At 35.1% G+C, this 22,447-nt stretch overlaps 2 protein-coding genes across 44 annotated transcripts in view; one reads left to right on the top strand and one right to left on the bottom strand.

Moving 5' to 3' along the window:
* tio (tiptop) overlaps window positions 1-8,709 on the top strand; it is a 502,506-nt gene extending 493,797 nt beyond the window's left edge. Inside the window, exon 5 of the transcript XR_010949343.1 lies at window positions 8,012-8,709. The gene's annotated coding sequence lies outside the window, so the exon portion shown is untranslated. The remainder of the gene's footprint in view (window positions 1-8,011) is intronic.
* Lar (tyrosine-protein phosphatase Lar) overlaps window positions 1-22,447 on the bottom strand; it is a 1,659,242-nt gene that overhangs the window by 68,591 nt on the left and 1,568,204 nt on the right. For all 43 annotated transcript variants that reach the window (XM_067764572.1, XM_067764575.1, XM_067764574.1 and 40 more), the window contains 2 exons: window positions 6,144-6,294; window positions 4,568-4,704 (listed from right to left, as the gene is read on the bottom strand). In XM_067764572.1, coding sequence (XP_067620673.1) covers window positions 4,568-4,704; window positions 6,144-6,294 — 288 coding nt within the window. The remainder of the gene's footprint in view (window positions 1-4,567; window positions 4,705-6,143; window positions 6,295-22,447) is intronic.

Here is a 22,447-nt window from a genome sequence, read left to right as displayed (position 1 = left end):
GAAAGCTGGTTTAGAACGTTCGTTTTTGAAATTGGCTTTTTAAAATTGAGGGCGCACAGCGCCCAAAATCAATTTATTCCTCAAGAATTTACTTACAGAATTTACTACAGTCCGAATGCACAGATCATATGAAAGTAGAACTTTTTATATTAAAATTGCTTTTATATTATCTTCTGGATTTTTTAAAAAGGAAGTTATTCACTATCAAACTACCCCGGATATGAGGCGACTTTTTCACCATTCCGGCTCTTTTAAGCATCAATGAGTTAGGCATGAATATAATAATCTAGAATAGTGAATTTGGTTCTCTTTCTTTGAAGGTTATATAGTTTTGTAAAAGGTGCAAATTATTTTTCCCATATAAATCCTATGAAAAAGCGATAAACGCGATACCGTTGTACTTGGTATAGCTATAAGAATGCACTTTTTTAATTAAACTAAACTTTAGGCTGGGTGTGAGTTTGCCTAAATTTTAAGTACCTAAACTAATATTCCACTGGAACTTTCCAGCACTGCAATAATTTAGGAACAAGCTGTCAAAACTGTGCGAGTTGATTTGAAAACTTAAATTGTTTATTTATGCTAAGAAAATAATAACAATACGGGAAATTTGGTATTTTTGATGCGTTTTCACGCTTAAAAAGAACAGAGGTCAATTAGGGTCCGCGGCAAGTACCAACCCCAAGATAGCAGTTCAAGATGATGCATTGGCTCCGTTTTATAAGGGTTTTTTTCGGACATAGTGGAGCACGTACACAATAACCTTTTCCACGATCTCGAATTCAATACAGTGATGTTGGTATCCCTCCAATAACTTCTTTAGGCCAATTAGTGCACTTGGCTGCCAAATATGCTCAGATTGCGGCCCATATTTCACAAGGATCCAATTCTTGTGGCGCCAACATCAGCTTGAACAAAATTGAGCTCACCATCACGTACAATCGATCGGACCTTAATCGCAGCAGGGATCATCGCTCTATGATCTATGATTTACTTAAATTGAATGGACAAGAGCCATTTACATATTTGCATATACAATATTGAAAAATCCATATTTTTGTGTAGAAATTTGACATTTGAATTTAGGTTGAAAAGTATGCTCATAAAAATTCTAAATTTTTATTTTGCACTGCCTTACCGACAGTTTCCAGTGATTTAGGTTTTTTTCTCTATTTAGGTAGAAATATAGGCCAACTCACACACAGCCTTAGATTTTTTCTCTATTTAGGTAGCCTAAAAGCTTGTTTGTAAAAAAAGAAAAATCGGAAACATTTTTTTGAATCAGTCTAATTTGCATTGTAATTATGCAGCGTCGATAAGTAAGGTAACTTGGTTTGAATATATGTATGTATATTAGGGAGCTGTTTAAAATTCCATCTGAAAATATTGTTTAAAGCACCAAAAAAATTGCCTTAAAACTTAAGCCATTAACACTGAGGACACATTCAATCTATGTGAGGTCCTCATGAACCGACCAGTTCAACCTAACCTTAGCCATTAATATTATCAGCACTTAAGGGTGGATCTGCAGGGATTTCCTATATAAAACCACGTCCACTTTTTGTTTCTTTCTCAAAAACTTAATCCCATAATGGTATATTCTGTGTGAGTTTTATAGTTTCTTCTGAACTGGTAGTGACTCATCGAAAGGGTGCGTTAATGGGTTCACAAAAAAAAGTAATAATACAAGACGCGTTATTCCTCCGAAGAGATTTAGGACGAGCTTCTCTTCCAATTTGCATCGTGTTCCTTTTAAATTTTCCTACAAATTGGCGGGACGGGACCTACATGTTTTACGCCGACTTCTAACGGCATCTGCAAGGCGGATGAGTTTTTATGGAAAAATTTGTGAAAAATTATATTGCCTTCAAAATTTTTTAAAGTAATAAATGGCTAACATTAATATATTGGGGATACCGACCATTTATATAAACAATATTTTAATAATTAATTGTAACTTTCGTGCATTCTTGAGCTAAATTGAAGAAATTCTACCTCGACTCTAATCATCCACTGATCAAGGCTATACCATGCTCGAAATATATAAGCAATTTATTTGGGTAATCTTTGCACACTTTGAAATGTCAGGACCCAAAGGTTTTCTCCACAATATAGAAAAAATAAAGTCTTAAGGAAGGGTCCCTAATGTACAGCAATGAGCAGAACAATAGCAGTGATACGTTGTATCGAATTTCGTCAATTGTTCAATTCTTTTTTTTTGTTTTCGATATTTTAAGAAAAAAATATTCTGTTGAACGCGCCGAAATGTATTCCCCACCATTTGGAATAAAAACATAGAGTATACATACATACACCAAATTGTGTATGAAAGTAATATAAAAAAGGCAATATTTAGAGCTAAATTACAAAGCGTGCAGCGGGGCATTGAAATGGCTGAATAGTTAGAGGCATCCGCTTTAACACCAGTATGAACGTATCTAAATTCGGGTCCAAAACTCAGAACCGAAAAGCTAGCTGATGAAGAAGTAAAATTTGGAAACATGTCCTAGTAAACATTTATAAATTGTTCCTGGCATCAAAAAATAAAAAAATTTTGTTAAACAATACGAGTCTGTCTCAATAAACAAATAAATATAATAAATTCATACAACAAGAACAACGGAAGAATTGCAAATACACCTATCCCCCGATTTACACGGTACTTGTTTTACACGATTTCGCTTTTACACGGTTCATAAATCAGCAAAATTTGAAAAACTCCGAAGATTCACAAATCATTAAAAACCTTTTTGAGTCCCCTTGGCAGCACTGATTGATTCCGCTTATTGTGAATACATATGTATGTACATAACCAAACGCAGAGTATGTAGTTCATGTGGAAGGAAAATCGTTTGATGAAAATTTGAACAAAAAGCCATAATTTTTACTAATATTGCGAGTTTTTTTGGTTTGAACTGGTAACTTATCGATTGAATTGTCTTTTCGTGAACCTTCATTAAGATGTTTTATTTAAATAAATGACTGAATTGGGTAGTTTTTTCGCTTTACACGGTTTTATATAGGAAAACGAAGATTTCACTTTACACGGTTTTGTCTGGAACCGATCTTCCATGTAAATCGGGGGATAGTTGTAATGCCTCTGATCAAGTTCTTTTGAACACGCCAAAAAGTGTTCCCCACCGTTTGAAATAAAAACAAAGGTGTTCCAGATTTTTTCTATATAAAAAACTCTTTTACACTTTGCAAGAAGAAAAATCTAAAACGCCCTTTCTTAAAAAAATATGATCAAAAACTATGCGAGTTTTGAGTGACCTATAACTTGTGCTTCCTAGACTAAAATTGATTCGGCAACAAAACTGCATACTCAAAAAATTCAGAGAATTCAATTAAAAGACGTTAGAAATTTTCTCGAATCTTCGAAATGTTTTGAAAACGTTTTTGAAATTGGTTTGCATAGTTTCAGTTACAAAATTCACAGAAGTTTTTTCTTGAAATATCGAAAATAAAAAAGTTTTCAGTTGACGAAGTTTGATAAAAATTGCAACTGCTATTTTTTTGTTCGCTGCTTTATATATTGATACATAATTTTATTGGTTTGAATATTTAAAGTTTGTATGAAGTATATAGTTTAAGAATATATGCATATAAGTACGTATGTATGTATATGTTTCTGCAGATATGTAAAGTTAAACATAAATATATATGTAAATATGTACATACGTGTGACTTTATGGGGTTATATACTTAACAATTTATAATGTAAATAAAATGTATAGAGGTAAATGAGAATACAGAGTATGTATGTACATATATATAAATATATATACATATAACTTAAAAAACAGATAAAAAAAATGGAATAACACTAAATACGATAAATTTAATATAAATTTAATTAAAATATTACTTTCCAAATAAATATTATTTTTAACTTAAAATAATACAAAAAAATCCACTTACAAATATTTTTAAAAAAAAAGTATTTTTAAAGTTTTTATCCGTAATTTGGTATTTGGTTTTTGCGCAACAGTCACACAATTATATCACTTCATAAAACCACACACACTATTTTACTTATTTGTTTGTTTTACAGATTACCTTGTTTCCACGAACTCTTTATTATCCAGCTTAATGAATTGTGTTAAGATAGGAATTTTCTTTTGAATCTTAAAAAAATTTCAGTGAGGAAATTAAATAGGGATGGGAGTGGGAGTTATCGGTAAAAAAAATTGTTTCACTACGGGGAAGTTTGGGTACTGTTAGGATACTTGATTTACTTAAACTAATACATACTAAAATGTGTGTATACGAATTTCTGGATTACTACAATACATACGGGCTGTTAAAGAGGACAACCACACTTTTCGCATTAAGTATGTATATGCAGAAAAATGTGTAAGATATTTTTTGTTTTAAATAGTATGTATGTATATTTGTACATATTCATTAGTAGAATTTTTCCTAAATATTTTAGTATTAGTTTGCATAAATAATTTTTAAGTATACTGATAAGAAATATGCATATTTTGCCTACGTTTTTCTTTTTTTGATCTTCCAGTTATAATTTATAAATTTTCTTATTAGGATAATTGAAAATTTTACTTACCATATTGTTTCGTACGGACGGGTATGGGTGGTGTTGTAGCACCTTCGCCGCGCTGTGAACGCGCTGCCAACCATATATAATAAAGTGTATCAGGATAGAGACCATCAAGCGTATAAGATTCAGTGTTCGAAATGCGCCTAAAAGATATTACAAAATTATTTGATAAGGAGTTTGAAAATCAGAAAACAAAATTCTAATGACAGAAAAGTATATTTGTAATAAGTGTTAGTAATTTTTTTATTGGTAGATGAGGCAATTGAATACAAAAAATTAAGTATTTAAAAATCTCCCACATTGGGATTTTTTTTCCTCATTGGGGTATTTTTTCTAGCGTAAATTTCAAAATCGAAACTAAAAACAAGATGAAAAGCTTAAGCCATAAAATTTTAAACAGTCTAGCGGAATTTCTGAAATTTCCCAACTAAAGGTAAATTTCTAAAGTCAGTTTGTGCACATCTTGTTTACGAAACATTTATTACATATATGCTGTACAGGAGAATCACTTCTTATCCTAAAATTATTTTTAAAGACCAATTTTGATTTTTATGATATTTACTATAAACCTGTAATTTCTAATATTTATTTGCACATATTTGAAATGTTTTAAATGGTTGAAAAATAAATTTCGAAAAGTTTAAATTTTTTATGCTGAAGCTCGCCGCATTTGATTAGCGCTGATAACGTATTTAAAAATTTCCCTATTTGGGATATTTTTTCTAACTACAGTTTTTTATTTGTTAACAAAAAAGAAAAAATTCACTGTCCGAATACTAATTTTTTTAACAGGCTATCATGCAATCTGAAACTTCCCATTTCGGGGGATATTTTCTAACGCCAGTTTTAGCATATCTTGTTTAATAAAATGTGTTTGCTTTATTTAAAACTTGAAAACACTTTTTTTCTTATAGCACTAAGATTACCTTTGCATCGTACTCCTTTTAATTTTTCCTACAATTTGGCGGATCGGGATCTACATGTTTTGTGCCGACTCCGAACGGCATCTGCAAGGCAGATGAATTTCTACCGAGAAGCTTTTCATGGAAGAAATACACTTGGAGTGCTTGACAAATCATAGCCGAGGGGCGATCTCGCTTAGAAAATCTTTCTTCTAATGGAAAAACCCTGTTTCTAAAAATTTGATGGTGCTTTGCCCGGGGCGTGAGCCCTGGAACATCGGTGTGATAGGCGGAGCACGCTACCACACCAACACGGAGGTCGCACTCTTACCCTAATAATTTTTCTACAATTTCAAACTGCCTATACTAATCAACCACAATTGAACCTATTAATAATGGATACATGTTTCAATCTGTTGCCAAAATTTCAATCAGCAATTACTCATATACATAACCGCAGTAGTAGAGTAAATAACTCACAATGAACAACCAAAATAGAAATCAATATACATGTATCATTTGGTGATAAGAGCTGATATTGTTAGTTAATATGCGAATTGTAGTCGAATGTGAGCAAATTTTGTTCAACTACATTAGAGCAAATTCCTGCTAGAACGTACATACATACATACACACATACGTACAAATATAACACATTTTATCTATACATGCATACTTACTTGTGATGATCCTGATTTGCATATGTGTCATTCCAATATAATTCGTAGTGTACGATATTCTCACTGGAATGTGTCGGTTTCGACCATTGCAATGTTACTGCGGTCTCGCCGATATCGGTAGCCCGGAAATTACTAGGCTGTGAAGGGACACCTGTCACAACAAATTTACGCATACACACAATGTTAATACAGTGTAAATTTAGTTGCATTTGTTGTTGTTAATTTTTCGTTGTTGAATTTGTCGATAATATTGTCGTTGGTAATGGGTTTGTTGTTGGTGACGTCATCATTGTCATCATCAAGAATCATCAAGATTATCAGCAATGGCAGGCGACATCATTGCCGGTTCGTTGGTTTGTTCACGTCAATCAAACGGAAATTGCACAGACCGTTAGCAGTGAGTATGCGAGAGAGAGTGAGCACGAAAAAGATGATGAATATGAAAAAAGAAGAGAAGAAAATTATATTAAATAAAATATATCAAAGCTCTATTTACTATTAACATATTCCTATGAATAAAACGAATTTCCTTATTTTACACGCTAGGGAAATTATTTTTGCATTTGCAATAACAACAAAAACAAAGCAAATACATATCAAATACAAAACTGCATAAACTGTAACAAATAGAAAATTCAATTGAATTGCCGCTAGTTGTGAGGAAATTCAATAAATTAAAGGATTTCCGAAAAGGATTCTGTGGTATGGGATTATATTTTAATTTTCGATGGAATTGTAATAACTAAATAAGAAAAAAAAAACGTAGGTACTAAAATGCATTGTATGTTCGCAACTGCGTTCAGATTTAATATTTAAATTCTTCTGGCTGCGCTTTTTTCGCCGTGGGTATTACAATAGCATAGCATTGATGAAATTTTTTTGAGCTACATAATCTCACCACTCAAGTGGATTCTGCAGGAATAAAATTTTTGTTGATAAAAACTATTTTTTTTTAATACAAAATTTATAGCCTTTGTAAACGGTAAAAAATGTGAATAAAAGTAGTATACGAAAGTGTTTCGTTAATCCCACCTCGTTTGTTTTTCATGTCAAATAATATCTGCCATTAACAAAAAGAGGTCAAATGACACATTGTTGAGGATTTTAGAGTATCGCCAAATTTTTTTGCGCCTCAATAAGTCTTGCAGCGTAGAAAAATTAAAGAAACATTCTACAAATTGGACTATTTAACTTTTTTCTGCACCTTAACATAGTTATGTAAACCGTATACGAATTTGTTAATATGTTTCGAATATTCCATAACGTTCCTTGGTAAAATATATCTATAAAGTAAGCAAATAAAATGTCTCTTTTCCATAATATTTCCTTAATTCCAACTTCCATAAAGCATAAAGTAGCTATTTTGAATATAACAGCGCATGTCGTAGAAAAAGCAACTACATGGAAAATAAGTTGAAGCCAAACTGATGTTAAAGATTAGTGATATTATTGAAGAAGCTGAATTGCTTTTTACACCCATTTTATAACTCGCACTGACTAATAGTAGTTATAATTAATTTTCAACTGTTCCTCTAATTCTTAATAATTAAAAAAAAAAAATCGAAAAATAGTAATCGTAAGTAACTGCAAGCTACCCGAGTTTTAGTCTTATAAAAATGTGTCATCAATTTTTTAGTCAAAGGCAACATGGAATATACGGAACTTAGGGTAAGTGTTCCGTATATTCAACTACATAATATGTTACAATAAAGTACTTTTGTTGAATGTTTCAAATATTTCATAGTGTTCCTCAACAATAGTTTGCTTACTATATATGAACATGTAGCCCTGTTATACTTAGAAGTATTAATTACTGCGTGCTTGCCAACGAATAGCAATTTAAAATGCGTTTTTCTTATTTATTACAGATTCTGACGCAATACGGTTCAGCCCAGTATATACTGATATTTACTTTTATCGTAGTAATGCTATAATCTCGACCTTCGTTTATAGCAATTTTAACTAGTGCAGTGAAGAACGAAAATCATGATCTACAAGCCACTTATTGTACCCGTCCTACTGTAGGGTGCGAGAAGCATGGACCAACAGGGAGAAAAGTTCTTCGAAGATATACGGCCTTCACTACGTTGGCGACGGCGAGTACCGAAGAAGATTTTATGAAATCAAGCATACATCAACATAGTCTAGGGTAGCAAAACACAAAGGCGACGCTGGCTAAGCAATGTTTTGAGAATTAAAGATGATGCTCCGGCTAAGAAGTTATTTTTATCGAAACCCGCCTACGAAAGCTGGGGAAGAGGGCGGCCCCCACTCCGCTGGAAAGACTATGTGGAAAATAATTTAAATTCCCGTGATGTGACCAATTGGCGCTAGTTAGCACAGCGAAGAAGAAACTGCCGCGCCATGTTGGACGGCCATATCCATTCAAATGCCCATTAGGTAAGTAAAATTATTGGTAATAGGAACTTTGTGAAATATTTCAAACACTGCCAAATAAAGCTTTACTAGACAACTGGGTTTGTTGGAGTAATTTGAATGGGTGTTTCAAATATTCCATTGTGTTCGTGAGAAAAAAATTTCATATTTTATTAATTTTTTCTTAAAATCTAGTTGTAAAAAAAAATATAAAATTTTAATACTTAATTTAAGCAAAAATTTTGTAAAAGACCAGTCATATATGTTCGCATTTCATATTATTTCAAGGCTTTTAATGTTTTATAAAGTGTTAATGCCAAACTCTTTTCATTACTGAATTTACTGAATAAACAAAAACACCGCCAACAATTTGCCGAATTTTTTAAGGATTTTATAAAGCAAGTAAGTAAATATTAATTAACTCAGGGGTTTTTCCCGCTTTAAATTACTGAATGAAAAAAAAATTATTCTAAACTGCATTGTTGGCTGCAGCGCTGTGAGTTCGTCAACCACATAATTTTCATCATTGAACTATTGATTGTATTGATAGCTGATGGAAAGCTGCTTGACATTTTTCATATTTGAATGGTAGAAAAAAAAAAAACAGACAGCATTCATATAATTTTGTTATCGCAAAAGTGACGTGCGATATTTACCCGAGCGATAAATTAAATTCGTTAAAAAGCGCACTTGAATCTACTTAACACAAAACCATACGCAAATATAATTTTCTTCCTTCATGCAGCAGCAAAAAATTTAAAAATATATATATTTTTTCAATTTTAAAGGCATACATTTAATAACATAATAAAGTCATAGTATTCGTGATGTATTACAAATACACATACATGTATGTACATAAAAAATCAACCGCCCTTATAAAGATTATAGCAAATGTGCACGAGGGGTAAAATACTTAAGAAGGCGCGAGCAAGCGCGATTTTCTATGTCAGCACAGGAGTAGGGGGCATTGTTGAAGAGTCTGTAGAACAGGCAAATACATCATCATCAATGTCAGTGATGTTGACAGGCTGGCAGGCGGTAACACTGCGATATTGCTTACCGCCATCAGCAGCTTTAAGTGCTTTAAGTGTTAAGTAAAGCTGTGAATACGCCTAAAATGCTGCTAGCATTGCCAGGGTTTGAATGATTTGAACATGCGCTATGTGATTGTGTTCGGCGCAATGTCGGTGGAAATGTCTGATTATTTTAGACGTGAATTAGAAGATTTAATACCTACCTTGCGTTTTAGCTTGAATAAATAGCTATTTGAGCTGATCAAGGTAATTATTGAGTTATATATATGGGTTCTTAATTATTTGTATACTTATTAGCGAATGTAACAGCTTTTCTGCAGATAATAAACTAAAAATTGCTGAAAACAAGCTAAACTGTGGCTAAGTAACCTAGGACAATGTGGTGGAACAAAGAGTAAGACAAACTTGGATCAACGACAAAAAAGCGCTTCAACAAAACTAAACATAGCCGACTCGGAAGAGGACTGGGATGCCTACAGACGCAGCTTTAACAAATTGAAAAGCTGCATTGGGAAGGCAAAAAATTAGTAATGAGAACAATACTGTAAGAGCCTGCAAATGATGCATCAAGAGTTCGCAAAATACTATCTGGGTCAACCGTAGCCCCATGAAGTATAAAGAAGTCTGATGGCTCATGGACCGTTAGCAGCCAGGAAACTTAAGAGGTTTTGATGGAGATACACTTTCCTGGACGCATGTATGGGACGAGCATCACTATGCCAGAAAATCGCGATAAGATACTATGGATGTTGATACCGGCCATACTGAAAGCTACTTGCGACAATTTGATACCCCATCTACATGGCATCTATTAAAGATGTCAACAAAATGGTTATGTTCCTCAAGCCTGGAGAGGGGTACGGTTGGGGTTCTTTCCTAAAGCACAAAAGGTTAACCACTCGGAAGCCAAGGACAGGCTCGTAAACGCAACTCAGTTAGTAAAGTTAGCTACAGGCTGGGGGTAGATCCAACTAAAACGGGGCATGTCCTGTTCACAAGAAAAACCAAAATCCCCTTCTTTATACTATCGAGGGTAAACGGCACAGCGATAAACTTCTTCTCTGTAGTCAAATATCTTGGCATGAGACTCGACTCCTAACTAAGCTGGAAAAGGAACCTTTAAATCCAAATCAAGAAAAGGAAACTTGTCAAAGCACTTCGGTGGGAAATTCAAGAAATTTTAGCTTCTGTAATGCCATTTTGAAATTGTATTGCACTAAATTTCTAGCACGGGGAATTTGTGGGATTTTTATTATATTATTGGGATTATTAAATTTTAGCTAAGATTATGAGGGTATGAATAAACCTGAGAAAATTTTAAAAATTTTCCATAAAATAAAACTTGGAGATTTGCTCAATGTTGCAAACATGGATATTCAAATTTCAAGTTTTTCAAAAATTTTTGTGGCATGTATTCTCACAAGGTAATTTTTTGTTACAATTTTAGATTGAAAAGTATACAACCAACATTATGAGCTTCAAAAAAGTATAGAAAGTATTAGGAATCTAGCTTGGTAAGATATGCGCTTAATCAAAAATTCCCACTAAGGTATAAATATAATAGATTCCACTTCAATACTTTCGCGAAAATTCATAATGTTCATAATGAAAATTTAGTCATAAGGTTTTTTACATAAATATTGTTACATGATTCAAGGTTCGATTAGAGCTCAAGGCCAGAACAATAACAAATGGATCTATCTGCGCAGCTATGGCAGGTTGTCTGAAAAAATTTCCACTTACTATTCCAAAAACAAAATACAATTTTTCAAATTTGAAAATAACAATTATCATTAGAAAAAAGTTATTGTTCAGGCCTTGAGCTCGAATCGAACCTTAAATCATTTATCAATAGGCCGATAAAAACAAAAACAATTGATAAATATTGTTAGATACAAATATCTAATATCTGTCTCATAAAAAATGTCTTGATTCATATAGTGATTTGATTTGCCAAGATAAAAATATTCACTAGTTTTAAAAATCTTAAACTTAATTAAATTAATTAAATTCTGGATTTCCGTTTTTGGTGAGACTAACAGTAATGCTAAGAATATAGGAGTAAAGGAACAGTTGTCCAAAACCACATAAATTGTAATATTTGGAAATTTTTCTTGCCCCACATAATTGCACAAAAGCTCAACTAAACACTTCAGTATGCTCAAATCAGAGACAAGTCAGATAGATAAAAAATTTCCCGAAAATTTCCCTAAGAGGGAAATTTAAATTCTTCATAAAAAACTACATTACCCTTATTCCCATACCAAAACATATTTATCTGTGAACTTAATGGACAATTTCCTTGCTGTGGTTATGCCTTTTCTTAATGTTATACAGCTGAAATTACTTAAAACGATATATTGTAGCTAAAAATAGCAGCAAACAAGTAAAGGTGTCTAAGTTCGGGTGTAACCGAACATTATATACTCAGCGTGAGCTTCAATTGTACATTTCATTTCAGATAAATTACTTTTCTACATAACACGTGGCACCGCCCGTTTAAAAGAAAAATGTCTCCCCATTTCCACTTATAGTAAAACTTGTTAAGTGAAATATTATTGATTCAAAACTATTTTTTGCTAAGTTATAGCTTATTATTCTAGTCTACGACCCTTTTAAGGTTGTTTTATATCCAAGTTGCCGTCGTCTTTAACCGATCTCGTCAATTTTTACTAGAAATATTTTCTGCTATAAGGAAAATATATGTACACAATTTCATTACGATATTTTACTTTTTCTTCGAGTTATGGCTCCCGAAACATAGAAAATTGCTTAGTCATAAAAGGGGCTGTGCCACCCCCATTTTTTTGAATTTGAAGTTGTTCCTATTTATTGTTATAAATCCTCTTGGGAAATGAAATACCACTGCAAAGGTATAGCTTATTTTATTCGTCCACGACCCTCTTAAAAATCTTTTATATAAAAGTGAGCGTGGTCCTTAACCGATTTCGTTAATTTTACTTCAAAACATTCTTCATAGTAAAGGCAATCTCCCTGCCGAATTTTGTTACGATGGGTTTAACGGATTTGATTTATGATTAATAATATTGGTAAAATTGATTTTATCACGAGTGAGCGATGCCACGCCCATTTTAAAATTTTTTTTCAAATTTTTATCAATATCAGTCCACGCGTCAAATTTCAACATTGTAGGTGTATTATTTACTAAATAATCAGGTTTTTTGTGTTTTCCAAAATGTTATATATAAAAAATTGGGCGTGGTTACCATCCGATTTCGCTCATTTTCAATACCAATCTATTCTGGGTCCAGATAAGCTCGTGTACCAAATTTGGTGAAGATATATCAATATTTACTCAAGTTATCGTGTTAACGGACAGACGGACGAGCGGACGGACGGACGGACATGGCTCAATCAATTTTTTTTTCGATACTGATGATTTTGATATATGGAAGTCTATATCTATCTCGATTCCTTTATACCTGTACAACCAACCGTTATCCAATCAAAGTTAATATACTCTGTGTGCAAAGCATGCTGAATATAAAAAGAGATTTAAAACTACCCAAAAATTACCGCTATTTAAATTTTGAAAAACACTCAACCTCAATTCCATACAGAAGCATACTTATATGTGACTTAAATATACATTTCTCTAGCTGTGGTCACGGCTTTTTAATTTCATACAGCCGAAATTACATAAAAAATTTAAATGTTAATTTAAAACTGCATTACACAAGCAACGAAGAAGAAAACGGTGTAAGGCTTAAACAAATGCTTTTGGCGCTGTCTACTTTAACCACACACACTCAATTCATTTCTTTAGCTGTCAGTCAAGCATGGAATATACCCATATTTCCTTATGTGGAATATTAAAATATGAATTTAATTTTCTTTCACTGTCAACTTACATAATTGGGAACAAAAGAGTGGGGTAGAGTAAGAAATCCAAATGCATGGCGCGAACATGAAAGTCAGCACTTGAAATGTGAAGACGTGAACGAAATGGGAAATACAAGAATGGATAAAAAATACTTGCCTTTTGAAGCGAACGAAGACAGAGGTCAGTAGCGAATGAGTGAAAATACATTGATGTGATAAATTAAGAACAAAAATAAAACGAATTTATAGCAAACCATTGGGAATAAATGAGTGATAAGAAGCTGGAAAAAGATAAAAAAAAATGAGAAAGAACAATTGAAATTTAAAGAAAATTCTGCGTATCGGCATTAAAATAATATGAGTCTGATTGAAGCAGCTGCGGTGAAGCCAAAAAGGCCGGTACACATATTTACTTGTCAAAAGCGCATTTGTAATGAGAACGCATTTTTATATCCAATTTAAAGTGGGTGCATCGATTTTTTGCGGCAAAAGCACTCTTTTGCATGTTTGTAAGAGCAAATCAAGGGCGTAGTATGATTTCGAGCAATGTTTGGAAAAGATAGTTCAAGTACGCGAAAAGTGATTTGAACTACATTGAGAAACTAGCGTACTCGGCAGACTTTTTCTGCCCGAATATGGGTTTGCCTACATTTGAATAGTCAGCCTCGAGTCTCCTCTTCAATCTCTATCCCATTATCTTCAAGTTTACCTTCCATTTTTTTTCTTATTCGTGCCCATTCCTTATTCCATTTTTCTCCCTCCTTCCCCTACGCCCACTCTGACTCCCATACTCATACGCATTCCCAATCCCAATCTTGCTCCCATTCTAACTCCCACTCCCTCTACCTCTCTCAACTCAGGTCCCTCTTATATGGAATCTCTATACCAAATATTGAAAACCTGCTCCACCTGACCGACCGATTTAAATTTTTTTTGTAAAATGCTTAGTATCTCTATGTACATAACTTACGCAGGTACAATATATAAAATCGCATAAATTTTAATATACATTTCAGACATAGACAATTGAGACGGTACCCTGTCCGATGATATTCTTCCCTGCAATATATGTATATACTCTCAAAGTAAACAAATTGAGACGGTACCCTGTTTGTCATATTTTAGCTTTTGTAAACAAAATTTTTGGATCTTCTTACCTCGCCCGCCTCTCCATGTTCTATAACTGTCACCCCTCCACATCTTCCCCCGCCCACTTTCTCTATTTTTCCCTCTTCTACTCCCACTATATTTCTTCTTTTCAACCCCGCTCTATTTTTCTCCTTGTATGTACTTCGTTACTCTTGCGTCCTCTCCTCTCTATATTACCACTCACAATTTTTCAAACTTTCATATCAATTACTTACTCCCGCATTTTTCCCCTCTCCGAAGCCACAGACGGCTGGGAGCAGGGTAGGTAACTAGAAGCCTATTCGCATATTGGGTCAATAACAATAATACGGGTCTCATATACCCGTGGCGCATGCTATTTATTAAGCAGACAAGGCGCTGGCCTTCATGAGATGAGTAAGTTGGAATAGCTAGAAGGTTCAACGTGGCCGTCCCGCGATGGTCGGGCTAATACCTTGATGGTGCTATTTTCCAAAACGTTATCAATATCCGCCAAAGGAGCATCAAAATCGATGAAACTCCCCAAATCTTAGGGGTGTCTCCTAATCGCTTTAAGAAGAAGAAGATGTAAAATGGATGCCAGAACGTCGTAATATACTTGGAAGAGAGATGGCCAACGAGCTCAACCGATACGGCTTGGATTTTGAATCACAGGATGGTAGCAGGTCCTGTAGAATACCATAATTTACTGGTAGAGATGGAATACAATATATCTCGGCAGCGTAAGCGATATAAGGCTTGTTCAAGACATCAAAGCTACACAGCTCGCTTTGAGGCTAAAAACGTGGACAGATAAATATCTGTTAACTTAGAAACGAAAAATTTTTGTGAAGGCGAATAAAACAACAAACAAACTCGACATTGCGTCGTCTTTCCACAGACAGCTGCTAAAGGCAAATCGCCTCTCAAGAAAGTAAGAAGGCACCATCATAAGCAGCATAATGATAATATATTATACCTGATGTGCATGTACTTGATACGACGGTGTACGGGCAGATTATCACCGTTATTCAGAAATAGTTGGTTACTCTCGTCGTGAACTCCCGCCCCCTGAATGTTGTAATTGCAGGGACATCAGTCTTACTCTGCACAATTTTGAGCTGCATACTATAATCCTCTCTTCGGGGACATAAGTTTCACGCGACGAGAAGCACCTCTTGATATGCCCCCGTTAGTTGGATCCGATGTCTACCCCGCCATACTATTTGTTACGAAAATAGCGCATTACAGCTATTTGCAGAGCAGTGCAAAAAATTTGTTCAGCCTATAATGGCGTAGTGAGTCCACCATACCCCCGGCTTTTAATGGCATTGACTGCAAATTTCTTATTGCTGAGTTGCAACTTCTGCACGCAACCACTTCAGCTTAATTATAATATTTTTTTTTTATCGCTGAAGCGCTTTACGTTGACAAAATGTGCACATTTACACTACAGATTACACTGACATTCATTTGTTAATGTGTGCGTGAGTGCGTGTGTAAGTTACCCTTTTCTTACATTCTGTCAGTTGTTTAAAATGTATTCGCATTTTTTCATGTATAGTTAGTGGGCAAATTGAAACCGATTATACATACCAATAAATGCAGATTTGTACTGACACATACACATACTCATATACACATCGCTATATCATAAAGCTTAAATAGTTTAAATAAGTGTACCATTTTGGCATTCCAGACAATTTTCAGAAAACAATTTTCATTGGTGTTAACAATATGTTAACGTGATACAATTAAAACTTTGCTTCAGCATCCTCAACAAGGCACACAAATACACTTACGAAAGTGCATAACGCACGCATTTCTGAATGCATTTCTGTGAATCTCGTTCTCAAAAGCGCTTAAAAAGTAGCTTTCGTATTAAGAGCATGAAAGAAAGCAGATGATTATTGGGAAATGCAATAAGTTGAAACCGTGCTGTGGCATAAGTGGAAAATCTGTTGTACGTTGATCTTGTTGACTTTATACTGAGTACATCTGTACTTATAAATTAAATGTCTTCAAATAAATGGCTGCGGTTAAAGAAATTTGCAAGATATAACACGCAGTTACACCGAAAAGCTCATTTGATCCACACGTTAACGATACGATTCGCATGAAAGAAATTTGAAGTATACTTTTAGGTGTATAAGGATTTAGCATAACAATTACTTTATTTAGTAGGTTGGTATTACACCTAAAGTGCGATCAGTAAATTTCGTGACGCGGAATTCGCTTCTTTTCGTCCCTAATTGTCTTAAATAAAATATTGCCAAATACAACATGAAAAGCGCATTAAATCCGCCAACAAACGATACGATTGGCATGAAAGAAAAATGCAATTTGAATATTCCTATTTGGGTCATGCTCCTTTTAATTTTTCCTACAACTTGGCGGGTCAGGGTCTACATGTTTTATGCCGACTCCAAAAGGCATCTGCAAGGCAGATGAGTTTTCACTGAGAGCTTTTCATGGTAGAAATTCACTCGAAGTGCTTGCCTAACACTGCGAAGGGGCGACCCCGCTTAGAAAAATTGTCTTCTAATTGAAAATACTTGTTTCTAAAATTTTGATGTTGCTTTTCCTGTGGCGTGAACACAGGATCTTCGATGTGGATGTCGTAGCACGCTAACATCAATATACTTATATTTTAAATACGCTGAAAATATCTTTTTTAGGTAGGGTTTTGTAGCGTTTGCCTTATAATTAATACATGAGAAGGTATAATATTTCCTTCTACAGAATTTAATTATGAAGATCTTACTCCCAAGATTGAAAAGAACTTTCCCTCAGTTATAGCTTACTTCTATGACACAGCGTTCAACGGACATTGGCAATGTTTTCCGCCAAGTTATAAGCGAGATTCTTCAGATCGTGTTGAACCTTATGTGGAACTGGTTATGTACAGGCGGCATCAGATTCACCCTGTCAAGACCGAACGAGTTATATGCACAAGGCACTACAAAATATAATATTTTAAAAAGTGTGCACGTCAAACGGTTATCGAAAATTAAAAAAACTTTGGTCCAATTCAACACAGTAAATAAAATTGGCCATACTTTGGATGACACTATGGTGGTCAGCACGGCAAAGAAGCAGAACTAGCTAGTATTCTGGAGAACAAACGGGGAGTTTAGTTCAGATGAGCCACACAATTTCAATACTTGTTCTCGAACTGCGCTGCAAAAGAAAGGCTTTTGCTGCACAAAAAACCAATGTCAAATGGGTACTGAAACTGGCAGATAAGGTATCGAGATAAACTTGACCCAACACCAATGAGATCTAATCCAAAGTCCATTTAATTATATTTTAGTTCTAATCGTCTATGACACGGTCTGATGAGAGTACATAGTGATTGTATGACTAAGCACTTCATCATCTATTTACCAGCGCTAGGTCCGCTAGAGTGTCGAACAAGTCTTCTATTTTTCTGATCCACAGAAACCCCAAACGAAAAAAGCGCATTAGTTCCTTAATCTAATCTAACATTAACATATAACATGAGTTCATCATAACCATATAGTGGCCCACTCGCAAGAGCTGTATGAGCTGTAGGGAAAACCGCACAATATGAAGAAAAAATCCACCGAGATGAAATTCCCTTCTTGTTGCAGCGGCGAACTAATGGACCTTCGATGAAAAGGTCGAAAGTAGTTTAATGAGTGCTAGCTTATAAAGATAATGCAGCCAAATAAGGCGGCCTCCATGAATTATTAAGAAAGTATTACGAAGGCTAAGAGCGAATGTTGCCAGTTCACTTGGCGCTTTTTGCATGCCAGTTGAGAAGAGCTGTAAGTCATCGAGAATGAGCTGCAGTTTATTCAAAGAATACCGCTACGACGACTTTGTAATAAAGGACGCATAAGTACCAATTGTTCTGGGTAAGACTGCACACAAGCCAAAAGACCAGACCATTTTATATTGATAACAATAGGTAAACGGATGAACTAGCGATGGCAGGGACATAACATAGCACGCTACTAAGGAACCCCCTTATGACAAATCGTATTAATGAAGGGCGATCCAAGAAAATAATGACAGGTTCCAAAACAAAGGGGAAAGAAAACCGACCAAAAATATGAGACACTGATCGCAAGATCAAAACATATTTATTGATCTTTCGTCTTTCCGAACATTGTGTATCAGCGTATATCAAGTGGAAATGTTAGCAACATGCCGTGCTGTGAATCATTTGGTACCTATACCTAAAGACAGGAAAAGAGTTATTATTTTATACGACAGCCAGGTCACGCTAAACGCATTGGACATATGTGCTCACATGAGCTCACCCAGCTCACCTCCTTCTCGCAATTGGCCTACTTTAAATTCCATGTGAACACAAACACTATAAACAAGGTAAATTATGCCAGCGCATTCTAAATGCGAGTTATCAATGTTGGTTTGACCTTCCTATGATACTGATAGTAGTATTGCGAAACCACTAAAAGACAATAGGTAGAGAGAGGATGCCTGCTTTCGGTGAACTGTCTCTCAATGATTAAATCCATTTTAATATATGTGACCCGGTCTATGAAAAGGTGGCTTATGACTCAAAAAAAAAAAAAACAACTGTTAACAGCGGTTTCTCGCAATTTCTTGTTTGAGTCATAAGCCACCTTTTCATAGACCGGGTCACATATGTATATAAATTTCTTGTCACGTTGTTTGTTCGCGATGGACTCCTAAACTATTTAACCTATTTTAATCCAATTTGAACAATGTGTGATCCAACTTGAAAGATAGGATAGCGTTCCTGTGAAGTTTATTTCCGGGAAGTGGACCAGGGACCGATCTATGCGAACAAATCCTATTCACGTTCTGATTTGTCTGAAATTTGGAATATAGGTAGCCGTTTGTCTAGATAAGTATTTACGACACTTTTTTCCGGGAAGGGGACCAAAGACCGATCAATTCGAACAAATTCTATTCATGGTTCGATTTGCCTGAAATTTGGTATAAGGTAGCCCTATGCCTAGATAAGTGTTTACGACACTTTTTTCCCGCGAAATGGAGCAGGCCGGTCCCTGGGACTGGGAACAAGGAATGGAAATTAGCAAGAAGAACGAGAGGGAAAAGAAAACAGGGAAGGAAAAAGAGATAGAGTTGGACGAAGATAGAGAGTGAGAGAAAATACGGAGAGGGAGAAAGAGACGCAGAAAGAGAAAGGCAGAGAGAAGAGTGAAAAAAGACTAGGAAAGTGGGACAGAGTGGAAGAGTAAGAGGTAAAAACTGCTCAAAAGTTATGCAGATAGACCAAAGCTAGAGCAGAACAACGTCTGCCGCATCTGCTAGTATTAAGTATTATATATAAAAATAGTCGTGGTAGCTAATTTTGACACACAAGTGAAAATTACTACATAATTCATCTGTTTTCCAAGCAATAAATTTAAATATTTAGAAGTAACAACTTATAACTTCGCCATGCCCTCTCAACTCAATACATACTCACATTTAGTTGGAATTATTTGCATGCATTATACGAGTATTTTGTTTAATGATATGAAATATGTATGCACACATATTTACATTGTCTACAACAATTCAGACGAAAATGTTCTATGAAAGTTTAAAAGCTTTTTGTCTGCCTAACAATTTACAAAATGTTCTCACATAATTGCTTAATAGTGTCACGTGTTTTCCATACAATTTTGCTATTTTAGCATAATGTACATACGCACACAAGCGCATAAACATGTATTCTAACACAAAAATTCATAGATAAACATGCACATTCACACGCACACATATGTAGTTGTGAAAAGCAATGCTAACAATTGCGTTTGCCTTACAGCAGTGAACGCGGTTGGGCGGGCAATTGAGTTTGTGTTGAGTGTGGGCTGATTTTGGCCAGTTGTGGTTTGGGCAGTGTGGGAGTCTTGAAATTGCGAATATATGTATGTATGTATGTGCGTATATGTGAGATATCAAATACAAGACATCAAATGTGACATGCCATGGTATCCAACAACAATAACAAATGCGACGGCAGAGATTAGACGGAAAATTTCCTTCAAGTCACGTAGCTGAATGCTGCAATGGCATAGACTTGGCTTGTAATAAAAGTAAGAATAGGCAAGAATGCAGATGTATGTACGTGTGTCCCTTAAGAATAACCTTTATATATTACTTAGGTATGTACGCTATGTGCACTAACTGCATATGCACCTAAATGTATGCTTCAATTTATTGTTTTATCCTAAAAACCACTACATGTACTGCCCAGCTCACATTTTCCCTGATCCTAAATTGTCTAATCTCACTAAACACTCTAAAATATACACATATTTATGCACACACATTCACATTCAAAAATCTCATGTTTATCACTTTAAATTGTGACTTAAATAATAATAATGGCAATAACATTTTAAAGGCCAACAACAACAAAAGAAACAAGTAAGGAAGGTTAAGTTCGGGTGTAACCGAACATTACATACCCAGTTGAGAGCTATGGTGACAACATAAGGGAAAATAACCATGTAGGAAAATGAACCGAGGGAAACCCTGGAATGTGTATCAAATTAAAGGCATTAAAGAGTATTTTATGAGGGAGTGGGCCATAGTTCTATAGGTGGACGCCATTTAGGAATATAGCCATAAAGGTGGATCAGGTTTGACTCTAGAATGCGCTTGTACGATATGGGTATCAAATGAAAGGTGTTAATGAGTATTTTAAAAGGGAGTAATCCTTAGTTCCATAGGTGGACGCCGTTTCGAGATATCGCCATGAAGGTGGACCAGGGGTGACCCTAGAATTTGTTTGTACAATATGGGTATCAAAAGAAAGGTGTTAATGAGTATTTGAAAAGGGAGTAATCCTTAGTTCCATAGGTGGACTCCGTTTCGAGATATAGCCACAAAGGTGGACCAGGGGTGACCCTAGAATTTGTTTGTACAATATGGGTATCAAAAGAAAGGTGTTAATGATTATTTTAAAAGGGAGTAATCCTTAGTTCCATAGGTGGACGCCGTTTCGAGATATCGCCATAAAGGTGGACCAGGAGTGACCCTAGAATTTGTTTGTACAATATGGGCATCAAACGAAAGGTGTTAATGAGTATTTTAAAAGGGAGTGGGCCTTAGTTCTACAGGTGGATGCCGTTTCGAAATATCGCCATAAAGGTGGACGAGGGGTGACTCTAGAATGTGTTTGTACGATATGGGTATCAAACGAAAGGTGTTAATGAGTATTTTAAAAGGGAGTAATCCTTAGTTCCATAGGTGGACGCCGTTTCGAGATATCGCCATAAAGGTGGACCAGGGGTGACTCTAGAATGTGTTTGTACGATATCGGTATCAAACGAAAGGTGTGAATGAGTATTTTAAAAGGGAGTAATCCTTAGTTCCATAGGTGCACGCCGTTTCGAGATAACGCCATAAAGGTGGACCAGGGGTGACCCTAGAGCTTGTCTGTACAATATGGGTATCAAAAGAAAGGTGTTAATGAGTATTTTAAAAGGGAGTAATCCTTAGTTCCATTAGTGGACTCCGTTTCGAGATATCGCCATAAAGGTGGAGCAGGGGTGACCCTAGAATTTGTTTCTACAATACGGGTATCAAAATAAAGGTGTTAATGAGTATTTTAAAAGGGAGTAATCCTTAGTTCTATAGGTGGACGCCGTTTCGAGATATCGCCATAAAGGTGGGCCAGGGTGACTCTAGAATGTGTTTGTACGATATGGGTATCAAACGAAAGGTGTTAATGAGTATTTTAAAAGGGATTAATCCTTAGTTCCATAGGTGGACGCCGTTTCTAGATATCGCCATAAAGGTGGACCAGGGATGACCCTAGAATTTGTTTGTACAATATGGGTATCAAAAGAAAGGTGTTAATGAGTATTTTAAAAGGGAGTAATCCTTAGTTCCATAGGTGAACGCCGTTTCGAGATATCGCCATAAAGGTGGACCAGGAGTGACCCTAGAATTTGTTTGTACAATATG

The sequence above is a fragment of the Eurosta solidaginis genome, chromosome 2 (assembly GCF_040869045.1).
Source record: "Eurosta solidaginis isolate ZX-2024a chromosome 2, ASM4086904v1, whole genome shotgun sequence".
Lineage (NCBI taxonomy): Eukaryota > Metazoa > Arthropoda > Insecta > Diptera > Tephritidae > Eurosta > Eurosta solidaginis.
The sequence above is the reverse complement of the archived record's forward strand: the minus strand, read 5'-3'. Positions and strand labels throughout refer to the sequence as shown.